Source organism: Hyaloscypha bicolor (assembly GCF_002865645.1).
Source record: "Hyaloscypha bicolor E unplaced genomic scaffold K444scaffold_141, whole genome shotgun sequence".
Lineage (NCBI taxonomy): Eukaryota > Fungi > Ascomycota > Leotiomycetes > Helotiales > Hyaloscyphaceae > Hyaloscypha > Hyaloscypha bicolor.
Window position 1 is genome coordinate 476,802 of NW_020194643.1, and position 18,395 is coordinate 495,196.

General features: G+C 48.7%; 7 protein-coding genes across 7 annotated transcripts; 3 read left to right on the forward strand and 4 right to left on the reverse strand.

Moving 5' to 3' along the window:
• The first annotated feature begins 884 nt into the window (after nt 1-884).
• K444DRAFT_667996 (uncharacterized protein) lies at nt 885-3,563 on the forward strand. The gene is made up of 9 exons (XM_024887359.1): nt 885-1,002; nt 1,050-1,069; nt 1,119-1,208; nt 1,260-1,564; nt 1,613-2,039; nt 2,189-2,489; nt 2,540-2,754; nt 2,789-2,864; nt 2,915-3,563. The coding sequence occupies exons 1-9, from the start codon at nt 948-950 to the stop codon at nt 3,388-3,390; spliced, it is 1,965 nt and encodes a 654-aa protein (XP_024730629.1). The 5' UTR covers nt 885-947; the 3' UTR covers nt 3,391-3,563.
• Nucleotides 3,564-4,345: 782 nt separating this feature from the next.
• K444DRAFT_618913 (uncharacterized protein) lies at nt 4,346-5,212 on the reverse strand. The gene is made up of 3 exons (XM_024881420.1): nt 5,123-5,212; nt 4,907-5,071; nt 4,346-4,745 (listed from the first exon to the last, which is right to left on the reverse strand). The coding sequence occupies exons 1-3, from the start codon at nt 5,189-5,191 to the stop codon at nt 4,605-4,607; spliced, it is 375 nt and encodes a 124-aa protein (XP_024730630.1). The 5' UTR covers nt 5,192-5,212; the 3' UTR covers nt 4,346-4,604.
• On the reverse strand, nt 5,123-5,804 carry K444DRAFT_618914 (uncharacterized protein). The gene has a single exon (XM_024881421.1). The coding sequence runs from the start codon at nt 5,645-5,647 to the stop codon at nt 5,213-5,215; it is 435 nt and encodes a 144-aa protein (XP_024730631.1). The 5' UTR covers nt 5,648-5,804; the 3' UTR covers nt 5,123-5,212.
• Nucleotides 5,805-7,197: 1,393 nt separating this feature from the next.
• Nucleotides 7,198-8,598, reverse strand: K444DRAFT_646642 (guanine nucleotide-binding protein alpha subunit; the record flags this gene model as incomplete). The annotated part of the gene is made up of 4 exons (XM_024885224.1): nt 7,198-7,241; nt 7,292-7,848; nt 8,077-8,419; nt 8,481-8,598. 4 exons carry the CDS (start codon nt 8,596-8,598, stop codon nt 7,198-7,200), a joined length of 1,062 nt encoding a protein of 353 aa, XP_024730632.1.
• Nucleotides 8,599-10,996: 2,398 nt separating this feature from the next.
• On the forward strand, nt 10,997-12,160 carry K444DRAFT_145671 (uncharacterized protein). Its single transcript, XM_024870558.1, has one exon. The coding sequence runs from the start codon at nt 11,332-11,334 to the stop codon at nt 11,968-11,970; it is 639 nt and encodes a 212-aa protein (XP_024730633.1). The 5' UTR covers nt 10,997-11,331; the 3' UTR covers nt 11,971-12,160.
• A 190-nt stretch (nt 12,161-12,350) lies between these two features.
• K444DRAFT_646643 (DUF543-domain-containing protein) lies at nt 12,351-12,736 on the reverse strand (the record flags this gene model as incomplete). Its single annotated transcript, XM_024885225.1, has 2 exons — nt 12,351-12,551; nt 12,653-12,736. 2 exons carry the CDS (start codon nt 12,734-12,736, stop codon nt 12,351-12,353), a joined length of 285 nt encoding a protein of 94 aa, XP_024730634.1.
• A 263-nt stretch (nt 12,737-12,999) lies between these two features.
• K444DRAFT_599129 (uncharacterized protein) lies at nt 13,000-18,188 on the forward strand. The gene is made up of 9 exons (XM_024878556.1): nt 13,000-13,029; nt 13,090-13,334; nt 13,382-15,379; nt 15,438-15,628; nt 15,694-15,971; nt 16,020-16,132; nt 16,181-17,048; nt 17,096-17,751; nt 17,812-18,188. Coding segments are annotated over exons 1-9 (4,353 nt in total). The 5' UTR covers nt 13,000-13,026; the 3' UTR covers nt 17,813-18,188.
• Nucleotides 18,189-18,395: the final 207 nt, after the last annotated feature.

Consider the following 18,395-nt stretch of genomic DNA (forward strand, 5'->3'; position numbering starts at 1 on the left):
ATTATCCAATCGCCACAAACGAATTATCTCTTTGGTCGGGCGCAATTACGAGATCCAATTTGGCTCGAACATGTTTCCCAAAGGATGGGTGAGGTGGTTGTGGTGCAGAGGCGGGGATGGTGATTGATGTTGGATGCACAGTGATGTGATGGCTGCTGCGGTGTGCCAGCCTGGCCAGCCATCGACTCGGCAATTTTCAGGGCGGTCGCCCGGCCCGAGAATAATCCGTTGTGCTTTTTCCTAAGCGGGGCGGGAACTGGGGACCTAGCAAGTCACCTGAGCTTTTCTATCAGTTTCAAGATGAACTCTGCTGTGAGTTATACTACAACCGTTGAGGTAGATGTGGTGCTGCTCAATCTCTCATTTTCATAAAACTACAGCCAGCCTCTTGCAGGAGCAGCCACAGACCACCAGTGTTGCCTTGGTTGTCTGAGTCGGTCTCACAAAGATACTTCACATTTGCCTTTCGCGGAGCGTTCTCCGTCTCCCAGGCTTTCCCCAGAGTTTCTCAACTCACCTATCACGTTTCCGTCACCGATCGATCTGCCAACCTTGAAGAGCGGACTTTCACGGACCAGGGCAAATGCAAACCATCGATATTGCCCTAGGATGTTACCACCCGGCGAGGGTTGACAGTTCCCGTGGTAAGATGAAGATCGCTCGCATTGGCAGGATCACCATACTCGCATTATGAGAGTTACAAGAGTTGGAGGTTACTGCGCGTGTTTTGAGGGTGCATAATCATCGTGAAAATCGAGGGTACATGCATGTTCTGGGCGAGATCTGCAGCGGCCCCGCTCTTATTGTAAATCCCAAAAGGGACTAGGCCCACAAGAAACGCACGACTCACAGGCCCGTCACCGAGTACTGTAAACAACCGTCCCATGCTACCATACTCCCCCCTTTTTGTAGTCTTGATCTGTCACGTGGAACATTGAGCCAAGACGATGAGCAGCAAACATGCCGCCACAGTCTTGGGTCCCAAACCCACAAAGGCTTGCGGTGAGCAACACGTAAACTCGTCTGATTCCGTGCTGATTATTCCCCAGTCAATTGTCGCCGGCAGAAGGTGGCAATATCTGTTCGCACCCCCTTTACGCCTTTTCTGACGAATTCAGATGAAATGTGAGGTTGATCCGGACCGAAGCGCTTCATGCCGAAGATGTCGATTGAACAACACGCCATGCATATTCAAACCTCGGGCGAATGTCAGTATGCATCAGTGGGCAGAGCATCTTCATCCCAGCTAAATTGCCCAGGCCGCTGTTGTTCAAGAACCTTCTAGCCCTCGGCCGACATCCGAGAGTTCTGGGAGGCGGATTGCTGCCCAGCCATCACTCGATCCTCAAACCGTGCTCAGCAGATTAGAGAAAATCGAAGCTCTACTCGGTATTGCTTCACCTGGGCAGCAACATGTTGACGATGACGTTACCCTTCGCTCTGCTGAAGTGGACTCTCCTTTTCATGGAGTTTGGACAGCTGCAACATACCTGAAAGAGGCAACGAGGCCTCCTCAACCCTCCAATATATGGGAACGTGGGGTAATCCAACAGCTCTGGCTTTCGTAAGTTGAACGGGAGAAACTTGATTTGGGTATCTGAGTTGATGTTAGGTTTCACAAAAATATGCCGGGTCTTCACTTCCTATCAAAGAAGAAAACATCGTCCACCCCCACGCCCCTTCTCCTTGCAGCTATACTCTACGTTTCTGCTCTCCATCACTCCTCGCCCGAGTTTGCGGCCCTCGCGCCTGCCTACTTTGTTGCTACCTGCAACGCAATTTCGGAGTTGGCAGTCCCAGTTCAAGCAGCTCAACGGACTGAGTCGGGCACCATCATCACCGAGAATGCAAAGCTGAGCGAGGAGCAGAAAGCTTTCCAAAATGTTCTCGGTCTGATCCTTGCTGGGCTGATCTCAGAAGCTTTTATTGAGACCACGGGGCTCTGGATATCGATGGGATACCGCCTCACACTTGATTTCTGTCCAGTTCACATCGATGAGAGATCTCATGAATGGCAAGGACTGTTTTCTGGGCTGCAAGTGAGTTGGGCATCTCCAATGACTTCACCACCTTTTACCAGATATCGCATCGCCTCCCACGAAGCCACCAAGTCTCCACAATCTGCATCACGCCTCCTCACTCATCCCCCATATACTTCCGCAGACATCCCTGCTCACGTATGCAACAGATCATTGACCTCGAGCATGCTTCCCTCCATATGTCATGTCCAATTGTGCCCAAAGAAGCGCCCCTCCCTTCCCTGCGGCAGCTGCAGACCTCCGCAAAAGATCCCTTTTACAGTCTCACGCAGATGATGCACTTCGGACTAAGCCATTTCACGGGGCGTGGCCTCCCCACCATCTGGGCGTTCATCTCCTCGAATCAAGTTCCAACCTCTCCTCGGCCACCTTCCGTCTTCACCGAAGCAGACGGGAAAGTAATCCGGGAATGGGCAAGACAGCTGGATGATTGGCTTGTATTATGGAACAGTTTGTTGCCATTTGCACCCTTCTGCTGCAGGACTGACGCCTAACTGAAGAGCCCAATGACCCTGAACACGACAGTCTGATGATCTTTCGGCAATACAGCCTCCACCGACTATTCGTCCTTTCAATCTACCACCCCGCTCGAGGCTTCGACCTCTTTTCCAACAATGTAGCTTCGATGGAGCGTCATGAACTCCTGGTCTCTGCCCGAGCAACATTGAAACTTCAAAACGAAGACAAGGGAATCTGGTCAAATTGGGATCTTGTAGTAAGCTGCGCTCCAACATCCTCTCTACTCCTAGTTAACAGAACAGATGATAACCTGGGCCGCTCTTCTCGTCTTGCAAGGAGTCGAAGGTGGCATCTCCGAGCCAGACGGTACCTTCCTCCTTTTCCCATCCATCATCCTTAATCTAACAAACCACCAGATTTCATCCAAATCCAATCTCATCTAAACATGCTAACCCTAACCCACCAACCCTCTCCCTCCCTCCGTCACCGACTGGCCTCCCGTCTCGAATCCGCATTGCAAAACATGCATACGCCTCGTCCAGCACCAGACCCAGATCCAATGCTCGGCATCAATGCTGAGAGCTTCGACAACGAGTGGGCGATCTTTGATCGTGAGAGTCTAGGCTTTGCCAACCAGACTCAACTCCACTCGGTGAATCCCGTTCATCAACAGGGTGAGAGAAGTGAAGGTTCGAGAGTGAACCCGATGGGTGGGATGCAGAGTGTCTTCGATTCGAGAGAGACAGGGAGTGGAGCTGGGTATATGGTGGATGACGATGCTGATGATGGTGGCTGGTTGTCTACAGAACAGTACAGTGATGCATGGCAGTCGACTCTCTTCCGCTTGTTTGGGAACACGGAATTTCCTATGGCGGATAATGGACTTGTATAGCCTTTCGAGGGGTCTTTGGAAGCGATGGTCATTGCTCAGCTGAGATGTTGTACGTTGTGTATAAAGAGGTGTATTTCTAATATCTATGATTGTTCTAGCATTATTGGACTTTCTCAACAAGGATCTCGCTCAATGTACACCTTTATCCTCCACAATTCTATCTAGACTCGAACTACATTCAATCTACCTGCATCCATCCATGGCCTTCGTTTCGTTGCACATTGCACGAATCCTGACTTCCCAAGTCAGCGTCACTTCCACAAGCAAGTCAACAACCGTCCTGAGCCTTTGAATTCTAATGTAGGCCAAGGTCCAAAGGTCAGTGTTTCTTTACGCGCCATCCAATTTCTCTCTCAGAATGCAACAACCTTCCCACAACTATTCGGCAAAGCTCTCTACCGAACGAAACACGCTCGTTCGCCCCAACCGATCTTAAGATTAAGACCATCCAAGTGATAGTTACGATTGTCCCACTCGACCAAGGACTATTCTACATGCTGCTTACTCCTCTCTGTCCTCTACTGCCGTCCTTCACTTTCACGATCATGCCTTTCGTAGATACTCCATTTATTTTAGTAAGTCTTACAAACGTACCGAGAAAGTGACACGTTTTGTTGTCAAATGGGGCAATGGTGTCATCGTGTGCGATGACAAAAAAGATGTGACGATTATTCCATTCTTGTCATCCGGAGTTATCTGCTTTCTGCGGAACATATTGGATGAACTTTCGTCTGTGACAACGACGGAATTGTTGACACAGAATATTTCGAAGGCTATCTCTTGCTACTACGAGAGTTGACAGACTGATATCAATGGACGGGCGAACATGTGAAGAATTGGTGAAGAATACCAATGAACAAACGGACGTATCCCGGACACTCTCCTCACTCCCGCCATGGGAGGGGCTGTACATGCCTAAAGTCCGACGTCCATTGCGTGTTGCTGGCTGACTGGCTTTTATAATCGCCTCGGGACAAGGAGGCTTCTATATTTGGAAGAGAAAGGGTATGCACTATACACTAATCGCTCATTGCTCCGATCGGATCAGGCGCATTAGGGCTTTCCATATTTGGTAGAAGAGAAACGCTATGCATTTCATACAATGACTCATTGTCCCCATCGGGTTTAGACGCTTTCAAGACGTCTTTCTCTGATATTCGATAATCTGATTCTTCCCAGCCTTGCTGGACAATCGCCTTTTACCAGTGCTTCAATCAATTGAAAGTATCAATCAAGTCGTTCATATACTCCACCAGCTCCACATCCCTCCGCAAAACCTCTTGGCTCTTCCCAAAGCAGCCGGTCGCTGAATATAGACCCATTTGCTGCTCTATAAAACTCCTGTTTTGGTTATTCTGTCCAAGTATTAGCAAGGGCTCTCGAACGACCAATCTGCTGTCCTGGCTTGCTTCTCTAGATACGTTGGGATCTGACTTTCAAGCATCAAAAGAGCCCATATTGTGGGAGACAGTGAGAGGCAACACCATGGCGATTGGCAGCAAATGAGAAAGCTTACCGCTTGCCGACTAGCCCAAAGTCCCTGCATCCAAACCAGAGCATTAAAGACAGGAGAGTAAGGCCCCCAATGCCAGAGCATTTGTCTCTCTTGAACTTCATGCAGAAACTGAACGGTCGAGGCTAGAAATTCGTGGTACTCTTTCTTGACTACTTGGCATTGTTTCTAAAAGCGGATATCAGTGGGGCTCTTAGCAGGTGGGGGAAGGCGAAGTACCTCAGGCAAGTGGGGCGTAGAAGAAGATAGCGGCTTCTCGAGCTCGATCAAGAGGTCTGAACATAGCATTCTTAGGGCTGCGGCGACTGCCTATGGTGTTGTTAGCTCTGGAGTCTTCAACTCCGTGATTGAATCCACTTCTATCCACGTGTCGAGCATTGTTGAGTCGGACTGAGCTAGCAGGGTGCCTCTCTCAGGACTCAGTTGTTGCACTACTTTGATCCACCCCCAACACTTGCAGCCTCTATCGCTACCATTCCCTTTACTTTTCCATCTGTAGCCATCCCAGGAGCAGACATCAGAACTTACATCCTCAACCTCCTCCCCACTATTCAACACCACCTGACCTCCTCCGAGCACCCTCGCCAACTCATCAACCACCACTCCTCCACTATCCACAATCATATCCTTGCACTCATCCGTCAAAGTCGTCAAGTTCCTAATCGTTTGCAAAGTCACAAGTCCCGCGATCAGCTGAAAGATAAGGCTGAGTGCTATCAGCAGCTGCAGTGATAAATAGTGCATCGTGATTTTGATTCCGGGCAGGGTAGACCTCAGTAGAGTTCGGGAGATGGTTGAGGTTGATTAGAAACCCGGGGATGGGATATCATTGCGATGTTGATGAAGTTGTAGACATTTGGAGGTGGACAGGCTGGAGAAGTTGATAACATCAGGTTGTGGCGGGAAGGCGTGGCTGCCTGATATGAACCAATCATTTTGGTGCCACCAACTCGACTTCTCAACGCACCAGCCTCATATCAAGCATAGACTTTTGCGGTTATCAAATAACCTAGTTTTTCATTCCCATTGATAGAAAGTACGCAAACTAAATTCATATCGAGCCAAGCCTATAAATAACCTGAAGGAGCCTCTTCCCAAAGAGATGAGAAACAAGGCCTCCGATATCCATTCTCTATCAACGAAGGGTTAGGGGGACTCTCCAAACATCCCTATTTCCTTTCCCATCTGCACAGCTACCACCGCCATCTTTTTACTCAACAAATTACTCTTTGACAACGAAATTCCACAATATCAGAGAAAATATGTCTTCAAACCCATCTGCATCAATCCAGTCCATTTTATGAATTGCTGTCAAGTATACACCCTTCAGGGGCATCCGACGGTGGAATCATTTCAGCCTTTGAACCCTTCCAAGACGAGTATGCCAAACCAGCTTTGACAAGAATTGAAGGTGGCCTGTGGAGGTGTCTGCTGCGTGGTGTTTAGCTATCCCGACTGCTTCCTGCTCCTTGCCCCGAGGCCAATCCAGCCGCTCATTGTTCGCCCCAGATCTCTTACCATATCTGAGGGGAAATCCCTAACGTAAGACTTTGCACACTTGACGTGAAATTCTACTTCCAGCCGCTATGTTAGGAAGAATGTCGGAGCCTACGTTCAGCAGGGTCGAAAGCAGTAAATCACAGAGCATCACTAGACCTCATTATCAATCATCTCTATTGAACTACCGCTCTCCCATGAGTTTTGTTTGGCAGCACATAAGCCGGCATCCAGCAGACATAATACATCCCACTCATTTCTCTCCGGCCTTCCTCGCATGTGTAGCCCGCCAGCGCCCCACCGCCACCCTATCATATCAACTCCGCAACTTCATCAACTACATGCAACATCATCCCCCATCATTTTGTCCTCCATTGAGGGAGAGGATCGACTTCAACCAGTAGGATTTTCGTCGTAGCCTATTAATAAAAGTAAAATGGAAAACTAGAAATTCGAAGAAACGGGTACTCGACAATGGTGGAAGCAGCAAGAAACAACTCCTCTCAATGATTGTCAAGAAAGGAATTGCCTGTGCTAACCAGGAGGAAAGGCGCCCCGAAAACGGAAGGAAAATAAACACAGTGAAGTCGATAGAAACAAAGGCATCGCAAGCTGTCCAGCAGAATCAGCCTGTCTCCCTATATCGGTGTATCCAGTCCGCGGAAGAAGCAGCCAAGACGATATGGAGAAGAGACACGATTTGTGGTTTGTGCCAGTGTGGTATAGTAAAGTGCCCCCTGTTTTGCAGAACGCCATGTATTCGAGTCAAGGAAATCGTTCAGGTGAAGCAGTCGGGTTTAGATGAGACCGCAGAGACGGAGGTTTTCTTGAATGATGATATCTGTAGGTAATTAGTAGGTGAATAACGAGAAGTCCAGCACTATTACATACCGTTGACTGCAGCCATGACGAATCGGATCTGGGTGGTATCGGTGGCGCAAGTGAAGTGGGTGTAGATTTGCTTCGTCTCGTGCTGGTTTAAGCTGACGAAGCGATTCAGGATATAGTCGCAGGCCAAAGCATAGTCGTCACCACCTTCGTAATCGGGGAAGTAGTTCTTCATTGGGCTGACTGGGAGCTTCTCCTTGAAACGATCAATCTTGTTCAAGAACAGGATGATTGAGGTCTTGATGAACCAGCGCGAGTTGCAGATGGAATCGAACAATGTGAGCGCCTCCTGCATACGGTTGACGGTCTCATCTTCAAAAAGAAGCTGGTCGTACTCGGAGATGGCAACGAGAAAGAGGATAGTAGTAACATTCTCGAAGCAATGGATCCACTTCTTACGCTCGGAACGCTGTCCACCAACATCGAACATGCGGTAAGTGAGGTCTCCAATGATGAAGGTGGTTTCCGTGATACCTGTGGTCTTGACACGCGATCGGAGGACGTCTTGGTCATTTGGCATGTAGTCGGGCTGGGCAATGCGGTCAATGTTGTCGAAGTAGCTGAGCACAAACAGTACGTTAGCGACTGATCACTTTGACTAGGGCAAAATCTAAAGTGTCGAGTATTCGGCGCCGGCTGATATTGGCCTCTGCAACTGACGGCATTCCTGACACCACTTGACTGCAATCATTGAAGTTCTCGGAGCGATTCCGACCCCTCGCGCGACAGTGTTCGCTAGCTCGGCTGGGATACCGAGTGCAGATTGAAAATGGAGAAATGAGACTTACTATCTCGCAGAGTCGTTCAATTGGTACTCTCTTGATCGCTTGAAGCAGTCTTGAACGCCGGCATCTCTCCACAAAGCAGCAATGGCACCACCAACCTCCGGAGGAAGATTGTCACCCTCGATTTGTTGCGGTTGCATGAAGATGGTTTGAACATGGTATTCGGCTCTCTGGTCATCCAAAGGAAGCTCGAGCGACTCCATGGCCTCGAGGATTACGCGCATTGACTGGACTGTGTTGCTGAAGATGATTTCCTTGAACGATTCGCGCTCATCGCGCGAGTACCCACCCTCGTGGATCAGCTTCATTTGCTTCAGGATTGTCGACTTTCCAGATTCACCGGCTCCTACAGAGACATTAGCAACGGGCCTAGCGCCTGCTGTTTCGGTCGATTCCCATATACTGACCGAGAAGAAGCATCTTAATCTCATTTCGCTGCATCATCTTATCTCTCTTCAACTGGTTCTCAATCTCCTCGTTCCGGGCCTTGCCCTCCTTCTCCTCTGTGCTCATACCGCAACCCATCTTGCCGGTTTGTTATGTATCCGCTCGCGCGATCGGGAATTGGGAAGGTTGTGGATGCGCTGATGCTGACGATGATGGTCCAAAGTTGGATGCGGGAAATGGCAGTTCTGAAGCGAAGTGAATTAGCGAAATTTCCCTTCACTTTCAATCCGATCTCGAGTCAGACAGTCACGAAGCTGCTTTCAGCAACAGCAATGATGGCGAGATAGGACAGCGGCGGGTCAGGTGTTGGTTAACGAAGCGCAGTAGCGGTTCAACTGTTGAAGCTTTGCAAGCCCGAAGCCAAAAGTTTGAGAGGAAGTTTGGCTTGGCAAGCCTACTGGTGTTTGGGATTGATGAGAGTTCACTGATCAGACGTACCTGAGAGGAATCGCGTCCTTCCGCCGTCCAAGGTCGTGCAGAGGAAACGCGCCGTCGATTGGGATATTTCGAGGGGATTTGCAAAGAGTAGATGTTTGGTAATGCAAAGGAGGAGCGACGGAGAGGAGGTGCAGGATGGAGAGGCGGGCTAGTGGTGTTCGTTTAGGTTAGTGCCTATTTGACGAGTTGCTAGCAGCAGCTGCAAGTGTACAAGCGGCGATCTCCTTGAAAATAGGTTAGAGTTTGATATAAAAGTCGGTGCGAGTTGGTGCTGCTGACCGGATGCCGTCGTGAGTGTGAGTGTGTCTCGTGAGGTTTGCAAGAAAAGGCATTCAACATCAAAGAAGAAAGCCGTGACTCGCGGGGCAGTCATGTCTCCTCGACCTTCTCTCCCCCCTTTCGGCCAGGCTCAGGTCAGCGCCCGCTGTGCCGACAAGGGATGCGGGTTACCGTGGACTCGCTTCAAGGGTCTTCTCCTGACACCAGGATCAAAGGCGCAAGAGCAGCCCGATGCCTGAATGATGAATTTAAATGTCCGGGATTGGGTAAAAAGGAGAACGAGTTTCGTCTCAGAAACTGATCCAGCAAACAGATCTGCTGCCAAAGTTGAGTTCTATTTCTAGCTTGAGTCACGATCTCCCTTGCCAGAGGTGAGGCATCAGAAAATCACCTCAAAATCTCGCCCCAGATGCAACCTGATCTCCCAGGGACTCTCAGGCACAGAGGTGGTCGGGACAATTTGCTCGGCTGCAGCCAGAACGCCTCCTCGTCGAGACCCTGTCCAATAGTCAGGCACGGAGATAGCCTTGGGGGCGGTATTCTGTGCATGCATGGTGATGAATCAAGCTGGAGGATCAGACCGTACATGTTCGCGATGTTTGTGCCACTTAACGCACATAACAACTTTAGCAGTGGCCCGTCTGTCAAGGTGATCTTCATGTTCTGAGGTGGCCCACCGCACAGAGTTCATCCATCATTCCCCGCTCGAGCCTCCCACTTGCATAAGACACCGCAAAATTGTGAAACGCACAGAAACATATCCATGTCCAATAGCACAAAGGCTTTGCCTCATCACCGTTCTCCACTCGTCTGGATCCGCCTCTTTCCCTAAGATCGGCCACCAAAGGCTTGGCTGAATCTTTCAGAAAAGTGGGTAGAAAGTCTGGCCGAGGCGGCTCGAGATTCCGATTCTTTCGAGGTCCTCATGACTCCGTCGTAGGTTGAATCTTCTGATTCATCTCCTTTTTGATGCGTTTCATAATTCATTACTGTATGCCAACAACTTCTACTGTATCCGTTTCATCTCGTGGGGCAAGAAGGATTAGGGAATCCATGTCTTGCCACGCGATGAGTGGGCCTAGCTCATCGGCAGAGTAGTTCCTTTGCGACGGGATGTCGAATTCGGTTCGATTCTCCTTCTAGAAGACGAAATGTCAGACCCCGACACGACCGAAGTTACTGGAGAACGAGCTGTTTTTGATCTTCAGTTCGCATTTCGCAATCGTCCGTTTCAAGAAAGCGCAAATCTTACGTTTAGCCTTGCAAGCCGTGCCAAGTGTTGGTTCGCTCAACCTCGATTGGCTTGTCAGAAAGATGCCCCCGATATCTCCTGGCAACTGTATCAGCAGTAGCGATTCGAAAGTTGGATGAGACGAACACCAATCTCTCGAAGGCAATCGATACTGCGGGTATGCGCAATGCATATCCGTGGCTTCGAGAACTCAGACAAAGGCTGGAGAAATATCAATTCACATGTGACCACCGCTCTTTCTCTACTGAAGGATATTATGCCTATAAAGAAAGCGCCTTGGCCGCTCAGTATTTATTCATGGAAAGTTTGACCTTTTCGGTCCAAGACTAGATTTCCCTACCGGAAGCTACAGTTCGCGCTCTTCTCTAGTCTCGACCTCAAGTGACTTATCAGATCCCTAGAGAATCTTCGTTGAATTTCAGGACGAGCAACGTCATTTTTTGCCAGTAGCAAATTCAAGTCCTGATTGGATATTTCTAATGTCGTTTCGCTCTGTTTGATTGTTCACAGAAGGCAAAAGTATCCCTTGGGCGATCCTTCCTTGAGCGAATGGCAGCTAGAGGCCATCTCGCAGCATACCTATACTTCAACTTTCAAAAAGAGAAGGGACACTGGACAGAGGTCAAAATAACTTGCAATAGTAATCTTCCATCTCAAGATTTTACCTTGAACACCTAGAGCACGTTCCATCGAAACACTTACTAATATTGTTACAATTCTTGGCAAGAACCAGCCATTCTCTCCCCCAACGTCAATGGTCACACACACAGTGCCCAGCACACATCACCAGCTCTCCGGTTCCTCTCTAGTCCACCCTTGATCTCTTCAGATCATCTTCCAATATGTCAGCCCGTTTCGTGCACAAACGCCTCCACGACAGGTCAGCATCACACCGCAGCTCTCCCCTCCAACCTATACCATCAATCTCGCAAGTCCACTATCTTAACCGTCCACACACCTCCGGTCTTGGTGCCATCGCAACCCCTATCGAAATGTTCCTCCTTTTACTTGCTATTCTTGCGCTTCTCGCCTTGGTCACCTGGCTAGCATGGATCGCCCTCTCACACTGCGTCAAGTTCGTCCGAGGAAAGATGGATGATCTGGATGTGGGCCAGCAGACGAAAAAGAATGTGAAGAGAGCTGAGGAGGCTCCGAAGAAGGCGTTTCAGTTTGGAATAGATGTGGGGCGGACGGCAATGGGATTTTTTGATGGGTTTCGGAGGGGTGAACGTGGAGAGGAAAGGAGGGGAAGGCAAGGCGAGAGGAGAGGTCTGCTTAGACACGATACGTATGAGGAGAGGGTGGTGACCGGCATACCGAGAGGGATTTATATTTGGGGGTATGGATATGATAGAGAGAGGTGCGGCGACGGGACGAACGATGTTTCGAGCCCGAGAAGCAGGAGCGTGAGTGTGCGCCACAGGGAGGATTGCGACGGAGAGTGTGGCTTGGAGGGGAGGAGACGGAGTATGGACTCATGATATGTCCTTCGTAGACTTGGAGTGCAACCATTTTGGGTCGAGAATTGCGCGAGAATGGTAGACTAAGCGTTGAATAGGAACAAGAGGCATATGTGTACTGCAGGCAGTAGAACAATCCGTTGGGCATTCCATACAATACAGAAAGCACTTTCTCTTCTGCGGAATCTGCAGTGAACATAGCAAAGACTTCTTTTCTATGCCAGGAAGCTTCAGAGCAAACCATGTGCCTCGGCAGACCAACAAAGTTGAGAAAGTTGTATTATCTCCGTTCCCACAGCCAGCCAAGTATTCTTTGTACAATCATACACCTCCACCTATCAATCTCCCGTCATTTCTAATGCACGCTCTCACCTCTAATCCCACCATATTGCCCTCATTCCTCACGGTCGTTGAATTCTAACTCCCTCCCTCCCCGTCCTCAAAAAGCTCCCATTACACTCCTCATAAGCCCTTCCCGCACCAAATCCCAACCCAACCCACGCAGGCCACGCCCTCCGCTTGAACAGTAGAACCGAGAACACGACACCGAAGGAGAGACCGAGTGATGATCGGATCAGGAGGGAGGAGAGGCAGCGGTCCCACTGTAGCATCCCATTAGCCCCATTCCCCTTACCAACCTACATAGCAAGTCACCTCTAGCTTAAGAGGAAGATATAGAAGCGGGTAAGGGAAGGAAGTATACCTTCTCATTCAAAAGCGCCTCGGAAACGGGCTTTGCAGGTCGTGTTGCCGGCACGGGCGGAGGAGCAATCGACGTCTCAGGCATCTTTTTTCTTCCTATCTACCGTCAGCCTCATCTCCATTATTCTCTGCAGCTTCAAGGGGCCAATTGACATACCGCGAGATTTGTTGAAGCAGGAAATGTATGGTTCTGAGCTGTAATGTCGTTTTCGTCGCCAGGAACCGGATCGCCAGATTTTGGGGCGGTCAACAGCGAAGCCAAATGAGGAATGGTGGAGCGGAATTCTGCCGGTTACAATGGGGAATTTTTTGACTGCGAGATGAGTTTGGAAATTCGCTGTGACAAGTGCAGATTTTTGAACAAATTCGAATACGATGGTAAGGAGACCTTCAAATACTTGCGGAAGAAGGGGCTTTTGCTGATTCAGGCTGTGTTAGACGTCCAAATCTCGCACTGCGCAAGAAGATCTCGCTGAACTGGAAAAGCAGCGTGCGCCATTCGACCAACAACTTGGGGAGGCTGCGAAGTTTGTTGGAGTTGATTTGGCCACGATTGGCAGATGTACACAAGGTGTTATTAAAGGGGGAGAGAAGCTAAGAATAGCTATATACCATGGGAGGGAAGAGTGGTTGTTGAAGTGGCTGCTGAAGAGGTTGCACGCATCTGCAGATGTTAAACCAAGGTATACTTCACTCATTTAGTGAAGACTAACTCTGACATGTGAATTAGAAATACACCGTCATCATGGCGGTTATTATGCTATCTTCTGAAGGTTCTTCCTCTGTCCACCGGAGCCCGAGCCCTCATCGAAAAGAAGTTCATGTCGATTCTAAAACAGACATTGGAGGAAGTACGGACGTCACCCAGAGAAGTAGATATGTTGGATGCTGTGTCAGCATCTGGCTCGGGTTCTGAAGAGGAAAAAAAGCAACGGAAACCTTCCAAGAAGCGAAAGCATACAGGGGAGCTGGTCGGGAGTTCCAGCTGCCAAAACGACGACTTACCGGACTTGATCGGTGCCATATCTTCAGTCATGGATGTCATAATAGCATCTACCAAGTCAACCGCGAGTACTTCTGAGGAAGGAACAAATTCGTCATTTTCAGCAGAGTATATGAAGACTGTAATCAGAACAGCTGCGGAGGAGGCAGCAGTAGTTCTGGGATCGTGGATTTCTCTGTGCCAGAGTGCCCTCGAAATTGGGGACCCGGACACAGAGAATTTACAAAGCTGGATTGCACCATTTATCGAGATATGGAACAGCCATACAGCAGAGGCAGAAGAAACTTCACTGATACTGTTTTCTCGACATTGCACTCCGCCGATTCTATCTCTGCTCCGTGCAGTGAAAGATCGCAAATTCTCAAAATTTGACTGGGCACCACAATTGGAGCAACTTATTTCTCGGAATATAATGAACCCAGCGAAGGCAGCAAAATGGGTAAACCCAGATTCCGACCTCTTGTCCAGGTTGACGAAACTCTCTGTTCTCCAGGATACGGCCAATACTTCTCAACTCTTTGAAGTTGCAATTCGGTCAATTCAACCTCATGGATCTCGGCGACGACGACCAAATGATGACACGTGGCTCCAGACAGTTTTCAAGGCACTGAAAGATGCAATGCCAGCACAAAATGCTGCAAGCAATAGGAAGGCTATTGGTGCTTTGCTTCAGTGTGCTATAGATCACAAACTCGGTCTTGATCTCGCGGACTTGCAAATTATGACCTCGGAATACGCCCTGCCTGAAGGACGAGATAGTTGGGATCTCTTGGCAACAATCATAAAGCTCGATGCAAATGTGTTCCTCATCCCCAACGAGGAGCGAGACTTACTCAAGGAACTTCTCGATAGGATTACCAAAACCTCGATCGAGGATTCATGGACTCTGCTCTCTGATCAAGTTGTTTCAGAAGTTCTGGTTCCTCTCATGGGCGATTTCGCTAAAGCTCGAGATCTGCCTGGCTTTCTTCGGCATTGGCTTGCACAACTTATTGAGTTTGACAGGCTTCGAAAAGAGGCTAGGCGCTTCGATATGGGCTTCGGTGCTTGGGAAGACGATGCCCTTCAATCACAGCTTAGCAAGTTATTGGAACCATCTCTGACTCTTCAGCAAATCACTCAAATCCTCGACTGGCTTTTGTTTGAGGTCACTGAGCATCCTGATGCAGTGTGCATCCTCCTCGAAGCTATTGCCGGATCCATTCATCACGAGGAGGTAGTTGATACTATAGGACTACGACTTTATCGTATTATGTTTGATAATGGCGTCTCTGACAAGTTGGATGACAGGTACAAATGGCGGTCCTGGAGGATTCTTTCTAGATCATTAGATTGGCTGATGACTCCTGATGTTAGCGAGCTCGCCAAATTATGGGGACAGGTTCCAAGAGTCAAGCCGTTCAAGTCTTTGTTAAGCAAAGGTCTTTCTAACGTTATTGGAAATGCGTCTCCACTGGAGAAACTCGAAGTTGTACGATTTCTTTGCGCCGCGTGGAATTCCGCGGGAAAAGACAGCCCGATGGAAGCCTCGTGCAAGCCATTCGCACTCAACGTTCTTCGGCAACTGGCCCAAGAGATGAAATGGAGAACTGGAGAACTCAAAGGAGGGGAAGATCTGGGCAGTGAGGTTTGCGGCTCGACCCACAATGCATTAGAACCAGGATTAGGATGGACAACCTGGTCATTGGCTAAATCTGTGTTTGTTGACTACCCGAAGATACTCGAGTAAGTCTTTCACATGAATCCGGAATTCGCATACAGATGCACTGACTAATTGTTATAGGCTTGGGCTTGAACTAGACCGCAAATTATTCAAGGATATGTTGCAAAATGTTTTCTGGATAGCTTCTGCCAGCATTCCAGAAAACTCGGTTGCCTCGATTGATTGGTTGCGACTGAATCCTAAAGCGTATCCTGACTTATGGATGACTATTTTGCACAGCGAGAACGTACTCAACAGTGAACCACTTATCGGTAAGCAACAATGATTTTACTGTTCCATCTCTCTTACCAAATTTCTAATTTTCTTGCCTATATAGAAATATTGATCGACACCATGTTGCAAAACCAGACCAACATAAGCAACCCGATTATCAGATCGTCCGGCACCAATGCCTTCGCAGTCAAGTCCCTACTCCAGGTGCCCGTTTCACTCGTTCAGAACAAGAAGACAAGGGAGAGGATTTTCAGAAGCTGGCTTCCAACCGGAGACTCTGCAGCGGATGACTCCCAAGGACTGTCATATAAATCAACCGCCCTAGATCCTGCTGTTCTCAGTCTGAAGATTAAGTTTATGCAACGCCCTGTGCTCTATGAAGTAAGCAAAAGCTGGTCAGTATTGACGAAATGAATCTAATATTGTCAGGGAATGAACTTCAAGGAGCTTGTGCATCTTGCAGATACTTTGGCACACGCCGAGATTCCTCGTCGACAAGTTAATCTTGCTTTGCTCAAAGAAGTGACAAGACTGACTTTTGTGTAAGCTCTGCCTCTTCATGTGGTATTTCACTCCTAATCGGTCCATAGCTTCGTCCATACGAACATCGATCAGCCTCCTCAAAAAGCATACATCTCCGACGCTTTTAAGCAGATTCGAAAGAAGGTAGAGAAGGCCAGCGAGAAGAATAAGTATAGACTCAACTATGCCTTGATCATGATATTCGGAGCAGCTTTCTCTATCCTCCAGACCAAAGCAACTGCACTAGATGACCTGAATGTTATAACCAAGGACGACCTGGACAGCATTACGGGCACTTTTAAATCTGGACTTCTACAGCAGTTGAAAGAGTTTCTCCACAGAACCCGCAAAGAGAAGTCGACCAAACGCCAGACCAGTCAGCTTACCGAACACTTGACAATTCTGAGCATCATGGATGCTCTCGGTGCCTTGGGAGTTGACCCATCGAAAGTGGCGGAGCTCGGGGATGACACCAAAGCATTTTGTTCCCGGGTTCAGGATACCGAATTGCATATTGGAAAGCGACTTGAGACATTTTTAGCTGTTCATGGATCAAATATTATCGAAGAAGAGCTCCTTGAGGGTGATGTCTCGACCGTAAATGGCAGGCAGTCAATCACGCAGAAGGTATTAGCATCGATGAACAGCAAAGATAAATTAGACAAGCTCAAGCTACTTGACTCGATCTTCGGACTAGGGTTAGTCGGGTTGAGTCGACTTGACAAACTACTTGCGGCTAGGCAAGTCATCATATCAATGGAAGATACCCGCAAAGCAGCGGAAGAGGAAGAAAACGAAGATAATAAGAAAGAGGACGGAGTCGGTCTTGACTTATCAGAAGCGTACTCCATTCTCTGCAGTACTCTCTGGAAAGCGTCTGGCGTCCGGCAGTTCTGCGTCATTAGCGAGACTCTTGAGCTGATGTTAAAAACCAAGGTAACCCCTCTCCCATCCATTCAACCCAGTCTCTCTAACATCGACAGGGCCGTTCCCTGACACAATTCAACATCGACACAACCCTCGGCAGCATAACCATCCTCTGTTCCCGGAACAGCCCACCCCTCCGCGCAACACGCTCTGGAACAATCTATCTCCACCTATGCCGCCTCCTCCAATCCGTACTCACACACCACCGTCTAAAACTGCAAGGCCACTTCCACCTCGTAGTCCAAGTAATTCAATCACTGCTCCGGCTCCTATTTACACCCCTCCCACACAGCACATCCAATGCTCTAAAGCACTTTGGCTCTCCACCATCTTGGCTATCTTCCCCAAAACACCAACTTAATGGCAAGCACGCCGCTGCTTTTGCTCGCTTGGTAACGCTCATCTGCGACCCTTCAGTTTCTTCCGTACGAGGATCACAGCACAATAACTTAACATCAGCAACCGACAAGGCGAAGAGAATGGCAGGACAACATATGCAGTTCGTGCTCACGATATACATCAAGCTACAACTGGAGATGAGAATGTTGCCTGAGATCAGAGAGAAAATGGTCCCAGGCTTGTACGCGATTTTTGATACCACAACGCCGGAGTTGAGGAGGGCTATTAATGATGCGTTGGATGCGAGCGGACGGGCTGTGTTTGCAACGCTTTATAGGGATTATGCTAGGTTTGGGAAGTGGAAGGGGAATTAGTAAGATAGATGCTCACAAACAATTAAAGAGAATATTCAGAGCTGAGTTTGGACATTCAGGTGCCTTCTGTCAACTGTCATTTCCTTCATTATACCGCAAACCCGAGGAACATCCACCATTGCCATCTGAGAAGCTTCTCGCTCCTTCCATTTTACCCGTCCTTTCAGAACACTCATCACTGCTTCCTGAGAAGTCTACTGCTTCGAATGTCCCATGGAGGAACATCCATCTTCATATCATATAATGGTTGTCACCATTGAAGAAAGGGAGTTTGTGTATAATGGGGACGAAAAACGCTGGAAACCTCGCTTGCATGTCTGGTTCAAAGGCAGAAACCGATCGGCAGCTCTCTCTACCAGGATTCTACCGTAGGAAGTTGCCCCGATAGCATCGAAGAGAAAGTTATAACGATGAGATAAAGCTATGCTACCGTTCCATGCCGCTTCTGCCTAGATCGTACTTGTCGTTAATGATACAATCAAAGGCCTTCTTCAATAGAAGACGAGTGCTCACGAGGTTACAAATTGTTGAGGCGAAAGCTCTCCTCTCTCGACACTCAACCACGACTCCACGTACCTCTACACATAGGTTTCCGCCTTAGGAATTCCTTTTATGCACATAATTCCATACTTGGATTGCAACT